The sequence below is a fragment of the Crocuta crocuta genome, unplaced genomic scaffold, assembly GCF_008692635.1.
Source record: "Crocuta crocuta isolate KB4526 unplaced genomic scaffold, BGI_CrCroc_1.0 scaffold97, whole genome shotgun sequence".
NCBI lineage: Eukaryota > Metazoa > Chordata > Mammalia > Carnivora > Hyaenidae > Crocuta > Crocuta crocuta.
In genome coordinates, this window is record NW_027531999.1 from 7,853,420 (window position 1) to 7,875,619 (window position 22,200).

The following is a 22,200-nucleotide window of genomic DNA, read 5'->3' on the forward strand; positions in this document are numbered from 1 at the left end:
CAAAGGTTGTGATGGTTAGAATTCCCACACTAGAAAACTGAACTTCAATTTATCTCCCAATATTGAATTAAATCTTTCCCATTTCTTACTCGTTAAATCCTTTCTCGATTTTTCATCACAACAAATCCTCACCTGAACTCCCTTTAACCAACATCCAAACTTCATAATGTGACCCACAAGGCCTTCCATGATCTTATCACAGTCTACTTTTATATTCAGTAGTTTATACATGCAGTTGGTTTATCTTACCTTTTTTTCATGTGCTTTCCATGCCTAGATAAACTTTTCAATTTCAAGGGCATGTGTAGGCTTTCAATGCCCACCCATGGAAAAAAAGGTAAATCTAAGTACATAGGTTCTATAGGTTTTAAAATCTAAGAATCAGCAAAATGAATCTATCCTGCTAGCCCTAGTAGAGGTTCTCAGTTGCAAAAATCTACCATCAGGATGTATCTCTGTTTATAAGTTTCTCCAATGAGGCTTAGAGGGAGTAGCTAGTTATGCTTACTGGACCAAGAGAATGAGCATCCTGGATATTCAGTTTTTAAACCACAACTTTTGGTTTCTAATTATTTTCAGTTCTCAAGTACCTGTTCCTCAGCATCCTTTCCAAAAGAGTGGCTGCCCAAATTCTCCTTGATTTAGCATCCTCTGTTGAGTCATCTGGAAGAAGTAACTTGCTGAGATAAGTCTAGGAAAAAAGGGCGAAGAAGCCATGTAGATGACCTATAATAATGTGACGTTACTAGGAGCAGTGAGAACTGTAATGTCAATCGTATTAAAGGAAATATTCTGGGCATGTGATATTAAAAAACATTGTTCATTTAGACAGCGTGTCATCCAAACAGTGAATACCATACAAGGAAAACACAAAGAAGTCGAACATCAGGCTTCAATATTCACAGGATATTCAGGACTCTACAGACTAATGAGTCTGAAAATGGATTTTGTAATAACTTCAGTTCCACACATCAATTTTTACGAGCTCATCACAAGAATAAAAGCTCCCCTAAGAGCTCAAGGGAAAGTAGACTTATCGTTGTTCTGTACTAATTAAGAAGTGTTTAATAAATGTTTAAACTAAATTAAAATATGCCTTATCTGCCTTATGTCTTCTCCATCTATTAAGATGCAAAAGGTGCCTCTCTGTACTCGCAGGATTTCTTCTGCTTTTTTTCTCTATGTTCTCCACACTATTTTTTAACTTAGCTGGTCCATGTTCTTCCTCTAGACTGTGACCATCTTGCGGACTGGACCATGTCTTTTTCATCTTTGCTCCATAACAAGTAACAATACTTGACCTTTGTTAGCAATCAATAAAAGTCTACCAACTGACTAACAAGCCTTCTTTTTACTTGATTACACCATTTAAAAAATCTAAACCAATGCTATTCAAAGTAGTTAGCCCTTAAACTGTTGGTTTATAATGTGATACAGAGTTTGAGCAGAATGTGTAAAAGAATGGCTTCCTTTTTTGAAAAAGCCTTGCTGTGAAAAAAATCAATGCTTTAGTGATATAGATGATTTATAGTTTTGCCCCTCCCTCTTTGATCCAAACACTTGAGAGTCAGAAAAAGACATTTTCATAAAGAAAAGGAAGATGCTGAGGAATGGATGGTTAAAATTAACTTTAGGGTTTTCATCCATCTTTATGAGCACACATACATATATTTACAGATCCCCAAAATGACTTAAAGTAAAGGCACCTATTTTAACTGGTTAAAAAAAAAAATAAAGACACAGGGCACTTAAAAAGTTTTTTAAAAGCCAAGACGCATTAATAAAAAAACCTAATAAATTTTTAATTAGACTTTTTTTTTTAACAGGACAAGTAACAGATTACATCAAACTTCAGAACTTCTCAAATATCTAGTTATTATACACATTCCCATCTGACTTGCAGGGAGGGATCTTGGTCGGCTTAACAGTTTCAGGTAAAATAAGCTGCATAATAATATATGTTACATTAATAAATGTACAATGTTTACATGAAATATGTTTTAGAAGCAAAAATTAAAACAAAAAAAGATGCATCTGCATCAAAAGGCGACCTTTTAAAATGCCACAATTATTTTTTACATTCACTCTTGCAACAGGTCACAAGATGGGGTCACTAAGCTCAGATAAATCACTATGATGCACATAAAATACAGAAAGATTGGTTATTTTATATATTATATATATATTTATATTCTCACACTTTAGCATCTGAGACATAAACTGAGAATTTAAAACTTATTCTCTTCAGATAACAAATCATTTTTTATTTTCCATAAACATGGTGCCCACAAAAGCACATAGGTAAGGCACGATAGGGTTTTCTGTTATAGAACAGTGTGCATCATGTTTACTTAACCAGAAAACGTGCATTATCTGTGCAAGTTCATGCTGCAAACCCAACACATATACAATAAAAAACAAAAAGGAAACTGAGCTTTAAACAAAATCAATAATTGGTACAATTCCAGCTGTTTCACATATTTGTTCAGACTGACAATATATCGACAGGTGGTTTATTAAAAAGCCAATTGTTACATTACAAATAAACTCTGCTCAGCAACAGTTTTAATCTGAAATCATAAACAGTAATAAAGCAACTTTACTGAAACAAAGTAAATACTGAGGCACAAAGCGACAGTCACTCGTGCATTCACTATATTGCAAGCTTTCATGACCCAAAATTTCAAATACAATTTTTCAAATACACATTTTGCTGCAACAATGTGCCCTGCTTTAAACCTGACATAGAACAGGGGAGCTGACATTTCATTAAATTATAAATAGGTTGGGAAAATGACTTAATCCCAATAGTACTATGACATAGTCCTAGTATTTATAATAAATACAGCTTTTCACAAAATACTTTTCCAATATCTGCCAATTGCATCTTTATTGCTCACATAAACTGGAATCCATTACAACTGATATCGGAACTCTCACACAAAATCATACTCAGACATTTTTATATAAAACTTATAAAAGATATTTTAAACTTGTATCTAATACTTCCAGGTGTTTGGCTGTTTGATCTATGTGATAGTACAGCCACATGTATATATGTGTGTGTATATATACACATATACACATACATATATATACACATACACACATATATACACATACGTATATACACATTAGATTATGAATAAAATAGGAAGCTTATTTTACTGCTTTAATGCAGACATCCTCACAAAACAAGACTACTTTTCGCCACCACCAGCATTTATACATATATACAAAAGCCAGTTTAAGTACATGTACATCCACCTACACGTATATGTAACCACTAAACCCAAATTAATTTTCCTGTATTCGAGCTGTAACAAATGAATCTCTTACAAGCAATAGAAACCTAAGGTTAAACTGGGAAATTAACAGTTTTACCACATTAGCCTGGTAAGGAACTATGCAGGTGACTGTATACCAAAATTCACAACATTAGTTCACAGGAAATTATGGAAATACAAGAAGCCTCTTCACCATGCTTTTGTATGGTTATCCAAACACTTTGTGGTGCAAAAACACAACCACCACATCTGAAAATGCTTAATAACATCAATGTTCCTCATGCAAAACTTTAAATGCATTGGCTTAACTGAGCTCCAAAAACTAAATGAAACAATTGTTCTGTGTACTCAGCATTGCTGCCTCACTGTTAAGTCCCTTTGGAACCTTAAGATTTCTGGAACATTCAAACAGAGCCGTATTCAATAAAAATATTACATACAAAAAGCATTTAAAAGGAAGACAAGAAGCCAAACAGGAATTTTCCTATTGTAAATACCAGTCCTAGGAGTGGAAGAAAGTCTTTTCAGGAGCCTCCTTGAGAATTGGCTAGGCCAGTCCGAAGACGAAGATGAGACATAGAGTTCATATGTTTATTTGATGGCTTCAAGGGAGTATTGCAAGTAAGAGCTTGGGGAAAGCGATGGTGATATCTATCTAGTCGTAAATATTTTACTGTAACCAATTTCCCTGTTGTAAGATAAAAATAATATTTTAGATCTGTAAAACTGTGCTTAATATTTATAGAAAACAAACTGTGGTAAAAGACATATGAACATAATATGCAAATAAAGTAATCTTAAATTATTATTCTAAAAATGTTGACCTAAAAATTCTTTAATTTAAAATCTGGTATAGTTTAACAGTAAGCCATAAGTTGTCTTTTTAAAATGTTTGTAATACTCAAACTTCTTACCATCAAACCAAGAGCCATGCAATGCCTTAAAAGCTTTTCCAGCATATTCTGGAGACAGACATTTAACATATACACAACCCTGTGATATTTAGAAAAAAGAGAGAAAAAGAAGAAGAAAAAAAGAAACAGTCTTAGTTTAACAGCAACAAGTCCAAAATGTAGAATTCAGTAGCAAAAGTTATTTTACCTCACGTGAATTTTTGTCTACTGCAATATGAACAATGCCGTCATTATCACTGCATTTTTCCAAAATTGCTTCTTGAATTGCCAAATGCCACTGATCCCCTATTTCCCTAAAAATTAATGAAAACAAAAATCAACAACCATATTCCTGCTCTGTGAAAAACCTTTATTGTCTCTTATAACATATATACTCTACCAGAAGAATGAAGATAGTTTCAAAACCACATACTGTTAAAACTAGTAGTTAGGTAAATACTTCTTACAAGTACTATATAAATTTAAAAAATACTGGCATTCACAGTCCCAGACCTTCTCTCATTTCCAGTGTAAGAAGGCACAGAACTGAGGCACTGACCACAGGAGAACAAACGTGCTGTCATTTTTACGTCAGAAATCTTATGTACCTGTAGTCATTTCTTTTTTTCTCCCTAGCAAGTGTTAACACTTTAATGAGTTTGTAATGAACTTATAGAAGCTGAGTATTATTTTTTAATGATATTTTCAAATTCCTAAACTTAAGGAAAATTCCTAGTAAATAGTGTGTACTCAGGTTCTCTTTTTCAAAATACTGGAGGAATGATACAAGGCAAACATTGTGCACAAAGCACCCCCTTACTGTTATGAGAGCTCTCAGCACTGAGTTTCTGCTGCACCGATGCCTATTTGTTTTACTTGTAGAGAGAGGGCAGGCCAAAGGGAGGGCGGCTACACTTTAAATCATAAATCATAAATCTTCATCGTAGGTGACAAAATACTAGACTGGCACTGATTCCCTAATCCCTAAGGTAATGAGGTAAGCTTCCCAAAAGAGGGCTCAGTGCACCACTAAGTGCTTGTATCTCTGCAAAGCAGGGGTGTGTGTGTACTGACAGAGTTTCTCCACATTTCCAATTTTGTTGTCACTGATTTGGAATCTTGTCATATCAACCATTTCTTGAAATAAGTAAGTTACTAAATGAGACGTATGGCTATTTTCTGAGTAATAGTTTCCACTGTTAGAAGTTTTTTACAAAACAGAATCTGACCTGTCATATCACTGGATGAATAAGCAGTCACATCTAGGAAGCAAATTCTAGAAATTATTGCAGCTTATATATGAAATATTACAGATTCTAAGGCAGCAACTTGACTGTGCTAATCTCTGGGTGCATGTGCTGCTGTAATACATAAAAGAAAAGTTTCTCAAATATTAAATGGATACAAAAGTTTCTTGAATATTACATGGACAAGTAGACAGGACTTAAGAGGGAGAAGTGTGTACCTCTTTGCAGAGAATTTTTATAATTAGAGATCGGAAATTTAAATATAGTAGATATTTTTATCTATATTGCCTACTGAAGCACAGAATGTTGGCAGACAGGTCTTATACACTTAACAATGAGTACTGTTTATCACCACGTATATCATTAATTTGACTCAAACATTTTTCTGCCATTGGGAGCGCATACAAAGATTTGTAGTTTAACAAGTTATTATATATCTGTGTCTTCTTTTGGCCAAACCTTTGCCTGAAATTTAACAAAAGAAAAGAAAAACATAACATTTCTGTAGTAAGAGGTTCAAAAGGAAAAGAGATTGTTCGATTACACATGTAACATTATAAAAATATTCCAAATAAAAATTATATATACTTCTGATCATAATACTTACATAACTGGGTCAAACATATTTCGAATCTTTAGACACGGTGTCAAACTATTTGGCGGTGAATTTCTTCTATCTAAATGAAATGCTATAAAAAACAAATTAGTGTTACTATTTGTTACTGTTCCATTTAGTTCATTCAAAACATATTCACTGCATGCTTTTACTAGGAGCCAGACCCCTGGATGTTAAGGTCAATCAGAGAGAGACAATCATTGCTCTCACAGAGTCTGCAGTTTGGTGGGTGAGACCGATGAGAAACCGTGTCAAAAAAAACCAAAAACTGTTATTGTGGCAAATCTTAAGAAAGAAGAATACAAGAAGCTGTGAAAGTAACTTAGGTTGTCTGGAAGTATAACACTTCACTGAATAAGTGAAATTTATGTTGGGACCCAAAGAGTAATAAAAGTAGACAGAGTGGAGAGGTGGAGAGAGCATTTCAAGCAAATGTGATAGCTTATACACAGCCCGAGGCAAGAAGGAGCTCAGTGCAGTCAAGGAACTAAAAGAGCTCCATGGCTGGAGCAGGGACAATAGAAAGATAAACCTTAAGAGGGACAGATCAAATTACTGAGGACCTGGCAGGTCACACTAAAGTGCTCAGACATTACCATAAGACCACAGAAAGCCACTCAAGTTTTTTAAGGAGAGGAATAATATGAGACTATCTTTTAAAATTATAATTTTTAAAAATAGACTGTTATATGAAACATCTATTAGGTGGAAACAAACAGAATGCAAGGAGACCAGTCAGAAAGTCATCAAAGCTGTCTAAGAGAGAAGATACTAATGTGGGTAAGAGAGGCCAGCAATGCAGACGGAAATAAGTGGATAGAGTCGGGGCATATGGAGTAGGTTTGACACAACTTATTTAAAAACTATACATGGGAGGTAAGGAAGGGATTAAAGATGACCCTCAGGTTTATGGCAGAACCAACTGAGAAGGGGTATCATTAATTAGACCAAGAACACTGGGAGAAGAGGTCTGTTTGGCAAGAGAGGTTATTGAAGTCGTGCACATGTTTAATTTGTGGTGTCCACATCCTGGCAGACAAGTATACAGGTGGGCATAAAAATCTGAAAACCATAGGACTTAATTTAAGATATAAGTTTGGGAGTGATCAACATATCTATGGTAAATGAAGTCACAGCGGGAGATCATCTAGGAAGACAGGCAGAATGAGAAAAGACGCTGGCCTTGAGAAACCCCAACACTTAGAGGTCCAGGAAAAGAAGAAAGTTTGGAAAAGATTGAAGAAATGGACAGAAGTATCAGGAAAACCAGCAGAAAGTGGCATCCCCAAAGCCAAAAGAAGAAAGTTTTAAAGCAGGCTCAATTGTTAACACTGTTAAGCAAAATAAGGACAGAAAAGAAAAATGTCCAATGGGTTTAGCAATATGAGTATCTGAGAGCTGTTTCCTTGGAATGTCAGGGATGGAAAACAGACTAGAATTAGCTGAAGATCAGTGGGAAGTGAAGAAGTAAAAACAGTGAGTACAGTAAACTAACACTATGGGGAGAGAGAGAGTGATAGCTACAGAACAATGTAGACTCTAACAATGTGTGTTAAAGATGAGAGAGACTATACGGCATGTTTAAGTCCTGATGAAAAGGTCCAGGAGAGGCAGGGGTTTATAACACAGGAAGGGAAGATACTTGAGAAAACTCGGAGGGAATGGAACTCCGAGGGCTTAGATCCCATTGCCTACAGAGGGTCTTTGTCAAGTGAGAGAGCTCCTTAAATGCAATAGGAGTTGAAGGAGAGCGTGAGTTCTGCAGATCTTACTGGTGGTGGTGGAACTCTGAGGCAGGTACTATCTGATTGCTTCTCTTCGAGTCATCAACTGAGAACTGGGAGAGAAAGGCAAAGTTTTGAAAAGATGGAAAGAAATCTAAAATTGTTACTGAGCAGAGCAGGAAAGTGAAGTAACTGGCAAAATATGGTAAGAACACGAAAGTCAGGTAGTGCTGAGGGCCTAACTGAAGTGGATTACTTATGACGTACCAGTCTGCAAAACTGTATGACTTTTTCTCGCTGTGAACAGCTACCTGCACATAGACAAAACAGTTTCATCCTTGGTTGGAATTTACCAGGCTAAGATGAGGGATAGGTGATGACTTAAGGGTACCAGCAAGAAAAGGACTGCAAAGATAGGTTATGGAAACTAAGATGGACAGGAAAAGAAAGAAAGCCAGGAGGAAGGCTGAAAAACTGGAAAAAGTAGGTATATCAAAGAAATGGAAAGTATGGGGAAGGAGTTTAAAAAAAAAACAAAAAACAAATATACAAAGCAAGAAAGTTGAAAGGATGAGTTTATGGCTAAAGACCAGGGTGTATTGATGGGTTAAATAGGTGACGGGCATTAAGGAGGGCACCTATTGTGATAAGCAGCAGGTGTCGTATGTAAGTGTCGAATCACTAAATTCTATACCTGAAACTAATATTACAGTGCATGTTTACTAAAAGGAATTTAAATAGAAACTTGTAAGAAAATAAGTTAGTTAATTAAAGATTTCAGAAGTATCTAGTGAAAAGAAATGTCTGGGGTGTGAATGTCCTAAAGGTGCTTGATAAGGGGTGGGGGAAAGGACCCGGGACATGAAAAATCTTTGCCAAACCCCAGATCAAGAAAGTCTATGAACTTCTTGTCACCACCCAGATTTCTCTGGCAGTGTATGTAGTTGTATTCTTAGATGACCTTTTCGTTGTAGGCAATCTGACTTCCTTGAAATTCCAATACTGGCCTAGGCCAGCAGGGAATGAATGAACCAGAGAAAATGGAAGCATTAATACCATCTTATCCTAGTCTAGACCCAAGTTTTCACAAAATAATGGCTCTGGGAGAAGTTATTCCTGGCTAGTTCTAGCCACAAAGTAGTCATGTAGATCAAAGTGATGTTTGTCTCCCTAACTAAATTGTAATCACCTCCTGGTAGAAGCAGAGACAATGGTTACCGAATGATGATGCATTTCAAATACTTTAAGAACTATGTTTGGATCCTTCAAATGAATGTTATTTATTCTGAAGGCTCCATCTGTCAAACATAAATAATTCTCTCCAGCAGGTAGTATGGTCCGATTTTTAACTAGTGCTTTAAAATATCATTAGAGATACTACTGCTATGTAAGAATCCAATTTATACTTAACAGCCCTTTAGAAAGAGAACTAAAAATTCAATAAGGTTGATTATTTACCAATTATTTGGAAAAAAAATACTATTAAATGACAACAGCCTACAGTGGGAGTGAATTCAAAAGACTAGTATAATTACCAACCCTCCAGTCATGTACATTTTAATTAAATCACAGTATTTTTAAGAGGATAAACTTTTAGTCTGTTAATACGTTAAACTATTATTTTACATAAACAACCACCAAATACCCCGCCCCTCACTATATAGCACTACTTACAGTACAATATTTGTGTTCGGATACATTTAAGTGAAAGCAAAACTTAGTTTATGTATTAATATTTTTAACAAGCTAAGTCAGTCATTTAAATTATACTTAGACAACACATTTAATGGCATAAAATATAAGTAATATTAAAACTAACTTCTCTAAATAAAAAACTTTTTTGATGTTTTATTTTGAGGGAGAGAGAGACAGAGAGCAAACAGGGGAGGGTCAGAGAGAGAGGGAGACACAGAATCTGAAGCAGGGTCCAGGCTCTGAGCTGTCAGCACAGAGCCCGACATGGGGCTCCAACCCACGAACCACAAGATCATGACCTGAGCTGAAGTCAGGTGCTTAACTGACTGAGCCACCCAGGCCCCCTAAATTCTCTATTAGGGCTATATGGTCTTAAATGAGGGTATACACGTAATTATCATTAAGAAGTATCCCACCAACTTCTCATTATTCAGCTCTTGTAACAAATTCTTTTATGATCAAATTCTTAAGAGAACTCAAATCTCTCTTGCTACAAGTCTTTTATCTTGTAGTGCTAATAGACTTTTATTATCACAACCCTCCAAACACTTGAATAGGTAGACTTCAAGCAAATGGCTAGTAGGTTCTACCCCAGGATTTTCTGCCTTCAGAATAACAATCTCAGCCATTATATTTTTTATCGATTTGGTAACTAAGCAACAGCCATCATATTTTACTCTCGATCCCTTTCTAGGTTCAGTAACTAATCACTGTAACTTTTTTATCCAAGACTGTCAAGTAAAGAGAGATTTGACTTTAAAAGTCTTTACATTGTGCATTTAGAAGTATTCAAATTAAGATAGCTCAGTATTCATGTACCCCAATGTTCATAGCAGCACTTTCAACAATAGCTAAATCATGGAAAGAGCCTAAATGTCCATCAACTGATGAATGGATCAAGATGGTTTCTATATACAATGGAATACTATATGGCAATGAGAAAGAATGAAATCTGGCCATTTGTAGCAACGCAGATGGAACTCGAGGATATTATGTTAAGTGAAATAAGTCAGGCAGAGAAGGACAGATACCATATGGTTTCATTCATATGTGGAACAGGAGAAACTTAACAGGACCATGGGGGAGGGAAGGGAGGAAAAACAGTTGGGGAGAGGGAGGGAGGCAAACCATAAGAGACTCTTAAATACTGAGAACAAACTGAGGGCTGATGGGGGAGGGGAGAGGGGAATGGGAGTGATGGGCATGAAGGAGGGCACTTGTTGGGATGAGCACTGGGTGTTATACGGAAACCAACTTGACAATAAACTATTTTAAAAAAAGATTTTTAAAAATAAATAAATAAATAAAATTGTAAAGAAAGATAGCTCAGTATTTGGCATATAGTTTATAAACATATACTACACCAGAACCCTGATGAAACAAAGTAGCAGGGCATTTTAAAACTATTCTATCAATTCATGTTGAGTTTTAGAACTAATATAATTGACCTAAAGTTGTCTTATATCACACTTATGCAGTCTTTTTCTATCTAAAGACAATGATAAAATGAAAATAATTAGAGGTTTTAAATTCTAGATATAAAGCATCCACGTTAACACACTTAAGAATCTGTCATTTCCCCCCTACTAACTTATAAGAACAACTTGGATTATCTAGGTCAAGAAATTGTCTTTAGATTCATCTTGAAAATCTCACATTTTAAAAAGAAGACAACTGGGGCGCCTGGGTGGCTTAGTCGGTTAAGCCTCTGACTTTTGCTTAGGTCATGATCTCGTGGTTCGTGGGTTCGAGCCCCGCNGCTCAACTGGTTAAGCATCTGACTCTTGATTTCAGCTCAGGTCATGATCTCACAGTTTGTGAGTGTGAGCCCCGCATGGGGCTCTGCATTGACAGTATAAAGCCTGTTTGGGATTCTCTCTCACTTTCCCTCCATCTCTGCCGCTCCCCTACTCATGCTCTCTCTCTCTCAAAATAAATAAATAAACTTTATATAAGCAAAATAAAAACAAGACTATAATAGATTCACGTGAACAAAATAATGGCCTTTTCTAGAATATTACATGCATACAGAAGCACCAACTGCTAGCCACATGAAGAAATTAGGCTGAGAATCCATAACCATTGCAACAGGCATTAAGATAATCTAATCTGATTGGCTTTGAATTCCGTTTTCATTTCTTGAGACCGTTCTGCAGACATCTTTTAAAAGAAAAAGTTTATTGTTTAATGTCATCTTTGAAATCATCAAAGCATCATTTATATGCCATGTTTNTTTCAATGTCAAAACAGCTTACTTAACTTTCTCATAAATACGTGTTTATCAAACATTGATAAATATACTTTTATCCAACAAGAAGATTTAAAGAAACTCAACTAACTACTAGTTCTGAAATGTACATTAAATTAATAAGGTTTAAATTTTGCAACTAACCATCCAATAATTCAAGTGAAATAACAGTTATCACTAATAAAGGTTTGGGTACCTCAGGCAACCAACCACCGACTCTCCTATATACAAAACAGGAAATTTTGTATATTGTATATATATATTATATATATTGTATATGTATATTGCAAAATATATATATATGCAAAAACATATACATGTTTTTGCAGCTATGCAAGAATTAGGAACAATATGGAAAGACAGTCACAAAAGCTACTTGGCACAAGGGATATACTGGTGGAGAAGTCTTAATGAAAAAGAGGCAGGCAAGCAAAACTTAGAAAAAGCAGTTAAAAAGTTATGTTTCACTGATATATGTTTTATACCATATGTTAAAACATAAACTAGTCTTATTTGCATAAAAATTAGTTAGCTCTAGAATACTAAGTTGCTTTAAGTGAAAAAGGAAAAACTCAAAGTGATATATATAGTGTTCTATTAAAGTAAAGATAAACTACTTATGTTTATATTTGCAAGGAGGAAAGTGGAAGTATATAGAAGAGGCTAACACGAATTCCTTCCATGGGATGAAACTGCAAAGGGAACTTGGCCTTCATATATTTCAGTGGTACTGTTTTACTTTAAACATGTAACACTTTTACATGCTGAAAAAATTAGAAAAATCCATGTTTATTTTTGTTGTTGTTTAAAAATACATACCTTGACCTTGCCATACTTTAGAAGGTATTACTAATATTTTGTCACAGGAAGCAGAAGGCTGGATCCACCGCCAAACTAGAAAATCTGAACCACCTATTCTTCGTGTCTCTGTGCGAACTCTGGACTCATTAGCAGCAAGGAAGTCAACAGCTCTATCCCAGACTTTCTTCATCTTTTTCCTATCATGTGAACAAAACAGCAAATGTACTATCATCTTGGCTTGTCATCTTTTTCAAGTATTAGTAATTGCAGATAATGGTTATTATTAACTCCGGTTTTTCTTATCACTGCTCATGAAGTTTTTTCAAAAAAGACTTAGATGCTTGAAGAACATCTCAGATTTATTGGATTTCAATCTCCAGAGCTGGAACATAAGCATCAGTAAGTTTCCCCCCAAACTCCACTGATGATCTGAGGTGTTGCTACGGTGAAGAATACTGCTTTAGGATATGGAATCCTCTTTTATTTTCAAGAAGTTACTATTTAGTCGTTTCATTTAAAAAGCTTCATTAACAGCAAAATATTTAAGGCATTATTAGTAAAACATCACAGGCTATTGTCTATCTCTGTTTTGTTATCAAGATGAAATTAAAGGAAATGCGGTGAAGACTGACAACAAAGAATCAAACAAGTATAGAAGTGATAACGATTTAGAAATCCAGTTGTCTATCATGCCACTCAAAATTAGGAGGAGAAGAGAAGGGAATTTAGAAAGAAAGGAGAGTTTAAAGTACAAAAGTAAAGTAAGTCAACTTAAAAAGGGCCACAACTCTCAATATAATTGTCAGGACTTCAGAAGATACCAACATTCGGATCTACTTCGCCTCACAAAATTTTGAACACACCTGTCATGAGGCTGTATTAAGGAATCTTGCACGTGTGGAATAGGCATGTAAGGCTGTAAGTCTTTATTTTCCTGGCAAGCTTCATTATGACTTCGTAAAACATCTGAAAATAAACAAATTTACAAATGAATCAATCATTGGACATCATGTTGTAATTTATCACATGACATTCTAGAAATAGATTTTTTCAAATACTTATACCTATAATCTTCACCACCATATCATACATCTGTCTTGTTTCCTCTTCTTCTTTAGTCCAGCGATATTTCATGTAACGCAGAACAACACAAACCATCACTACACCTGCAAAGTTTACATATTTCGTGTTTTAAAAATTGTGGTCAGTGGCATTCAATAACAGTCACTGTAGTCTGAAGTTATTGGTCTGTTAAATCTGATATTAACAAAACACAACAACAAAAAAAGAAATCTGATGACAGTTTCTATAATGATTACTTAACTGCTCTAATGGCATAATGGAATGGGCCTTCAAAATAGTGAGCTGAATTATAGCAACATAATTACTATTACATGGACCAATTTAGTATTAAACATTTTCCTGAATTTCATATAATCTCTCTAGAAAAACTTTCTCTTCCATTATGCTGACATCTCAACATTTAAATTTGAAAACATAACTACATCTCACAAACTTTTTCCTTTGCCACATTAAACTATTAGAAAAGTGAGTTTCCTAAGACTGCAAATATACTACACCTGACTCTAAGTAAATTATTTTTAAAGGACTTGAACAGAAAAAAGAAAAAAAATATCTTCTAAATTCCTATAAATGGGACACCTGGGTGGCTCAGTCGGTTAAGCGTCCAACTCCTGATTTCAGCTCAGTCATGATCTCATGATTCGTGAGATCGAGCCTGGAGTTGGGCTCCACACAGGAGCCTGCTTGAGATTCTCTCCCTCTCTCTCTGTCCCTCCCCTGCTCACTCACTCTCAAAAATAAACTTAAAAAAAATAAATTCCTATAATCAATCAAAACAGTCACAGAAAATCCAGGAATCCACGTTAAATGATATTTTTTAAATTAAAAATAATTTTAATGAACTTAATTTACAATATTTTATTATTTAAAAAATAAGCCTAATTTTTAAATTTTCCTGTTCTATTTTCTAAAGATTTCTATTTATGCACCAAACTTGCTTTTTCTGACATTCTTATGATAAAGTTTTATTCCAATGTCCTTTAGAGTACTGTGTTCTAAGCCCTTAGATTATTACTGACTCTATATATATATAGTTTATATATATAAACTTCACTATTATTACCTCTTAATGAAGACTTCTGGATGTGATTTATAATGGCAACTATCACAGAAGTAAATTCTCAACCCTAGCATCTGGTAAAATACAGACACAAAAATTCTACACTATCATGTATCTTCTTTCTCATCCCAACAACTTACCTAAGCATAACAACAATAACCTGTGGGTAACAGTAATAAAAGCACGTCGAAAACGACACCAGAAAGACATCTGTGGTCTTGTGGATTGTAAAAACTGCACATCAGTTATATTTGTCAATTGTTCCTCAGGGCCATAACCAACACACCTATTTAAAAATAATTAAGGAGACTTTAGAGTCAAAATCACTTCTAAAACTACAAAATGGCCAAAGTGGAAATTAAATCCTTTACCTTATTCCAACATCTTTTCCATTTTCTAAAATCCACTTCAAAGAAATATTAAATATATCTTCATATTCAGGGCCTAAATCCTAATAAGAAAAATGGAGAAAATAACTAACTATTCTTAGTAATTTACATTCTTTTGACTCTGTGTAAGCTATACTATAAATACCATACTTTCATTGTTATATAACACTTGAAGCTATATTACATAACAAAAATGTATTATTCATTATAGAAAAACAAAAGGAGAAAAAAAGCCACAATTTCCCCACCATCCTAAGATAAGCAGAATTAGTATTTTGTTACGTTTTCTTTCTGGTTCTTTTTCATTTACAGATTTGAAGGATTTTTTAAACTATAATTTGTCTTTTTAAGTATCACTGTGATAAGAGTGGATTCGCTAATTTTTTTATGGAATACTAATTTTAGATGAACAAATGGCAAACTATTCAGAGTTGGCTGTTTCACTGACATTTTCTCAACAAGTGAATGAAGCAAGCCTGTCAACTCAAGAAAAACAGTTGACTTTGTTACCAATGATGACATTCAAGCTTTCATGTCAAAAGTAAAATTTGGAAAAAGTTGCATCCATTACTATAAGCTTGACAACCTCACAGTGCTTAAAAAGTTTTGCAATGAGACTGGTGTTGTATTAATGAATGTGACTTTGGGGTACAGCATCATGAAATGTGTCACCACTAGGAAGATCTGTATAACCAACAAACGAGTATTTTCCAAATGACCAATGCAGGAGTCATAAAGTCCTGTATAGGTAAAGGATCTATTCTGTTCTTCGTGTAACATAGACAATGGACTTTAGAGACAGAGCAAATAAAAATCACTGATACAGTTTCAAATTGCACATTGCAACTAATCTTGAAGAAACTACTACTCAGAGTTTTAGTACAGTATCAAAGAAGAGTATCTACAATTACCTAAAAAGAGTATTAAAATACTTTCCCTGTTGTGACTACATATCTACATGAAGCTAGATTTTCTTGACGTACTTCAACCAAAACATCACAACGTACTGAATACAGAAGCAGATATGAAAATGCAGTGCTTAGTTTCATTAAGCTACACATTAAAGATTACAGAGATTTGCACGCATGCATAACAATGCCACTTCTCACTAAACATTTTTATTTTGGAAAATACGGTTATTTTTCATAAAAATACACTATGTTACCATATAAGTTCATTATTACTTTAAGTAAATTTAATTTTTGTTTAAATTTCTAATAAGGTAAATATATATCTAAATCTATCTATCTATGTATATATAGCCCACAAACAAAAGGCATGTAAGGTTTTCAGTAATTTGAAGACTGCAAAAGGGTCATGAAGCTATAAAGTTTAAGAACTGTTGTGCATACGTAGATTATGTGCTTTTTTAATCAAAATAATGTGGTATCACATTACATATACTGTTTATTCCAACTTGCTTTTATCACAAAATGAAGAATTACTGTGCCAATGTCAATAAACATGGAACAACCCTATTTTTTTCCAGCAACATAGTGTTCTAGTCTATGGCTGGTTATTTTATGCTTTAATCAACCTCCTATGAACGAACATTTAGAGTGTTACCAATTATTTTAATGTATCAAATAACACTATAATAAATGCCCTTGAAAATTCTTCCATTCAGTAACTATTTATTGAGGGTCCACTATGTCGCAGGTACTGTACTAGAAACCAGAGATGTAGCACTAAGCAAAACGGTCAAACTTCCTTGCTCATGGAACTTATATTCTATATTTTATGTACTTTTTGAAGTGCGAAGTATGAACTTCTAAAAGTAGCAGTAAGAAGATTTTTTTTTAGAAAGTTTTTTTAAGTTTATTTTGAGAGAGAAAGTGTGAGAGGGCAGGGGAGGGGCAGAGAAAGGGAGACACAGAATCCCAAGCAGCCTCCATGCTGTCAGCGAGGAGCCCAACATGGGGCTCGAATTCACGAACCATGAGACCATGTCATGAGCTGTTATCAGGAGTCAGACACTTTAACTGACTGAGACACCGAGGTGCCCCAAGAAGTCATTTATAAAAACATTTAAAAAAGAATTTTGTAAGTAACAGCTGTTGCGTTTTATCAACAGATTCTTTAATAGCAATGGAAATTGAGGTTTTCATTTGATCAGTACAATTTACTTCCTAATAGGAAACTGGCGAGTATTTTTAATATATCAAATCTGAAAATACAGAAAGCTTTATGAAGCAGAACTAATCTTGCTAGGCATCATTACTCATGTGTAACTACTACCAGGATCTTTTTAGATGGTAAAGAGAACTATAAAATATCTGTTAGTTTAAAAAAAAAAAAAAGTGTAATCTTTCATCATTATTTATAAATATCAAAAAATTTGTAGCCAATATAAGTAATAACTGACAAATGGCTTATAGATGAGATCACTTCCAGAGAATACTATGAATTTAGCGATGATCATAAGAGCCAAATAGCTAATGCTTAAAAAACAATATGCGATTTATATATAACTATAAAAATTTTACTCATAAATAGTAACTAAAAATTTTTTTCAGTGATTTTTGTTTACACTTTATTATTGCTTTAAAATGTTCTGCAATAAAATTACACTAAAATAATTTCAGGCAATTACAGTTTTAATCGTTATAATTACACTATTAGGAATCACTTTGTATATAACTAAAAATCAAAACTCATATTCATTTGCTCTAAAATTAGAGAAGAAAAAAACTGATGAAGGAACATCAAGAGAACTTACTTCTGGTTATATTGAATAGATCAGGATTAGAAAAAGCACAAGCTATAGAGGGCTTTGAAAATCCACAAAGCAAGATTAATATGGGTTATCCATGGAGTTGGAGACATTGCACTCATTGTAATGAATAGAAGTTTAGGTTTTTATTTTAAATACAGTTAGTTAACATACAGTATAATATTAGTTTCAGGTGTACAATATAGGGATTCAAATTTCCATACATTACCCAGTGCTCATCACAAGCGCACTCCTTAATCCCCATGACCTATTTCACCCATCATCCCCCTCCACCTCCCTTCTGGTAACCATCAATTTGTTCTCTATAGTTAAGTGTTTGTTTCTTGGTTTGTCTTTTATACTCCCCTTTGTTCATTTGTTTTGTTTCTTAAATTCCACATGAGTGAAATCATATGGTACTTGTAACAAACTTATTTCATTTAGCATTATTTAGCATTATATATAACTCTACATCCATCATGTTGTTGCAATGGCAAGATTTCATTATTTTTAATGATTAATATTCCATTATATACACATACACATACACACACACACACACACACACACACACACATCTGTGTGTGTGTATATCCCATTTTCTTTATCTAGTTATCAATCAATGGATACAGGCTGTTTCCATAATTTGGCTATTGTAAATAATGCTGCTATAAACACATGCCTAGCATGTATACCTCTGAATTAGGTTTCTGTATTCTTTGGGTAAATACACAGTAGTGAGACTGCTGTATTATAGGGTAGTTCTATTTTTAACTTTTTGAAGAACCTCCATACTGTTTTTCACAGTGGCTACACCAGTTTGCATTTCCACCAACAATGCAAAGGGATTCTACACATCCTCACCAACACCTGTTTCTTGTGTTGTTGATTTGAGCCATTCTGACAGGTTTAAGGGGATATTTCATTATAGTTTTGATATGTTATTTTTCTGATCATGAGTGATGCGGAGCATTTTTCATGTGTCTGTTGGTCATCTGGATGTCTTCTTGGAAAAATGTTCATGTCTTCTGCCCATTTTTTAACTGAATTATTTGGGTTTTGGGTGTTGAGTCTTATATGTTATTTATATATTTTAGATACTAATCCTTTATCAGATATATCCTTTGCAAATATATTCTCCCATTCTGTAGGATTCCTTGTAGTTTTGTTCATTGTTTCCTTCACTCTGCAGAAGTTTTTATTTTGATGTGGTCCCAATAGTTTATGCTATGCTCACTACAAGTGAAGCTACCATATGTCACCATATAATACCACAGACTATATCCCCTACGCTGTACACCTCATCCCTATAACTTATTCATTTCATAACTGGAAGCCTGAATCTCCCACACTCCTTCACTCATTCTGCCCATCCTCCTACCTGCCTCCCATCTAACAACCACCAGTTTATTCTCTATTAAGGGTCTGTTTCTGTTTTATTTGTTCATTCATTTTTTAGATTCCACATATAAATGAAATCCTAAGACATGGGTATTTTTAAAAATCAGTGAAATATACATTTTGTATTTACCTGTATTTATATATGTTCTTCAGCTTATATTACAACAATATGCAAGATACAATGACATTTTTGCATTACACAGAACTCTGAAGGCTAGACTATACATTTAAGTTTCAAATTATGTAAAAACAAATAAGCTTCCAAGTTTATTAGTTGTATATTTTAAATATAAAAATTTTAGAAGGCTGAAGATACTATAAATAGCATTACTGTCTTCATTAATTATCCTTAAAAATGTCCATAATGGTTCAAATTAACAAGAACACCTACTCTAGTAAACTAATTATGTGTAGGAACAAAGAGCTTAAAACTTTTAGTTATAAAATAATAAGGGTAAGAAAGGGTATCTGTTGATATTTTCCCACTTTGTTTTACTTTCCCATGTTAATACCATTTAATATCTACTTACTATCTGAAATACAGGAGAACCATTCTCTTTATGAATACACATTTTTGAAAAACAAGTGATGATTTATTTAAAATCTTATTAAAGATGTAATAGAATATTAAGGTCTGAAACAGGCCATTACTTCCACAGACATTCTAACACAGTATACAGAGTTCTTTTTTTTTTTTTTTTAAATGTTTTTTATTTATTTCTAGGAGAGAGAGAGAGAGAGAGCGTGAGCAGGGGAGGGTCAGAGAGAGAGGGAGTCACAGACTGAAACAGGCTCCAGGCTCTGAGCTGGCAGTCAGCACAGAGCCCGACGCGGAGCTGCAACCCACGAACCACGAGATCATGACCTAAGCGAAAGTCGGACGCTTAACCAACTAAGCCACCCAGGCGCCCCTACAGAGTTCTATAGTATTATAAAGTAGAATTTTTGAAGAAGTAAAAGATAAGGTTTTTTTCCTGGCTTATGCCAATTAAACAGTTCAGGCTAACACTAAGGTATCTTCCTGATTTTAAGAGTAGAAAATATTTTATTATTCATTTTTTGTAGCAACCTAAAAAGCTATAAGGAAGGGGTAGGCCAACCTTTTCTGTAAAGGACCAAAGAGTAAATATTTCAAGTATTGTAACTATATACATGTCTGGTCTCTGTCACATACATTCTAAGCAACCTTTAAAAAATGCTGTATAACCACAACGAGGCGGCCATACAGAAACAGGTCCCCAGGCGACAGTGTGCCAACCATTCAGGTGAAGCATACCTGTATCCTAAAATGCCTATTTTTTAATCACTGATGACACAAATCAGGAGAAAACTAAGTTTGTCATATTCAAAGCAGGTCAATTACTATTATTACTCTCTACTTACAAGCAATAGCTCAGTCAACATACTGCTGACTGCTTCATTTAAATTTTTTGAAATTCAAAGCATACTTTCCCAAATCTTTAACAAATCTATTTTAACATACAGTGTGTGAGCACACACACATGACTCCCAATTCCAAATTTGCCTTATTTTCAAAGTAATTGGCAAACGTGTATTTTTATAAAAAACCCACAGCAATTAGATTACAGTTGCAAAGTATAGAAATAATACTGTTTCATGTAAAAGGCTCAGCTCATTAAATAAAGCTACAAAGCATTAGTAAGGAGGGAGAGATGCTGATACAGGGAGAAGTCAAGTAATGATTAAAAACCTATTGGATAGCTCCCAAAACGGATTAATTTACATGATACTAATAACTTATTATGGCTTCCCAGTTAGTGAATATTCTGGTTAATTGTGACATGACATATGCTATATATGTTACCCTTTAAATTAATTAAAATAGGACCCACAGAAATCAAAACAAGAGTAAATATGATTTAACTCTTGATGATTCACCTCAAGGAATACCAGAGAGAACATGGTCCTTAAAATCAAGCAGGTCTGGGATCAGATCATGACTCTACTACTGACTAGCTATATGTATAACCCTAGGCAGAGACAAGAGAAAGTAGGTCATCTGTGCCAATGTATCTATTTTGATCACTTCTTCAGATCTTAACCCTTATTTAGGGTCAGTCTCTTGCCCAAGTCTCTTCCTAGTGGTTTTGAACCCAGTCCTTCCACCTAAAAGGCAGAACATTACAGTGAGAAGGCCAAGCACTTTGATTCTATTCCCAGCTCCACTACTTAATAGCTGGATGATGTAATCATTAAACCCCTCTGAGCTTTAGTTTCTTTATGAAGTGGGTTTGATACCACCTACCTTGCTGGGTCACTGTAAAGTCAGAGGTACTAACAAAGTCCCAGGATAAACTGTACTTGATTAATTATAATTAAGAAACTTATCCATCATTCCATTCTCAGAGCACTTATTTTTCCCCAGAAATATATTGACCAGAGATTAGCACTCTAAGATAAGCCATAAAAGTCTACCCAGCCTCATAATTGGGCACCATTTGCAGTTATTTTCTTTCTTACTATTTTCCTCAAAAACCTTTTAATTTTTTTTAACGTTTATTATTTTTGAGCGAGAGAGACAGAGCATGAGTGGGGGAAGAGCAGAGAGAGAGGGAGACACAGAATCCGAAGCAGGCTCTAGGCTCTGAGCTGTCAGCACAGAGCCTGACACGGGGCTTGAACTCATAATCTGCGAGATCATGACCTGAGCCAAAGCCAGTGCTTAACAGACAGCCACCCAGGTGCCCCATTTTCCTCACAAATCTTAAACATATTCATTGTGCTGAAGTTTAAAAACATTTTGAAAATGAACTACAAAATGAACCACGATTCATTACATCATTCAGTCAGAAAGTTATCATACTAAGCTCCCACCGTTGAACAAGTCGGTCCCTTCATGAAAATATATAATGCTTTGTATTTCCTAAACGTTCCACCAGAGGGACCTCTTAACTTTTCAAAAATCAAAACAATCCTTCATCCTCAAAAATGATTAATAAAAAACTCAAGAAAAACACTGGGGGAGTTAGAAAAGCAGTGTCTAAATTATTTAAATTAATTGTTAGGTTTATTTACAAATCCT

The 22,200-nt window shown here is 34.4% G+C and overlaps 1 protein-coding gene across 1 annotated transcript in view; it reads right to left on the bottom strand.

Annotated features, from left to right (window-relative positions):
• Nucleotides 1-1,779: 1,779 nt before the first annotated feature.
• The window catches only part of LEMD3 (LEM domain containing 3), a 66,052-nt gene continuing 45,631 nt past the window's right edge, over nucleotides 1,780-22,200 (bottom strand). Inside the window, 9 exon segments of the mRNA XM_077775208.1 lie at nucleotides 1,780-3,975; nucleotides 4,202-4,280; nucleotides 4,389-4,494; nucleotides 6,035-6,116; nucleotides 12,530-12,708; nucleotides 13,375-13,477; nucleotides 13,576-13,677; nucleotides 14,795-14,940; nucleotides 15,026-15,105. Coding sequence (XP_077631334.1) covers nucleotides 3,812-3,975; nucleotides 4,202-4,280; nucleotides 4,389-4,494; nucleotides 6,035-6,116; nucleotides 12,530-12,708; nucleotides 13,375-13,477; nucleotides 13,576-13,677; nucleotides 14,795-14,940; nucleotides 15,026-15,105 — 1,041 coding nt within the window. The 3' untranslated portion in view covers nucleotides 1,780-3,811.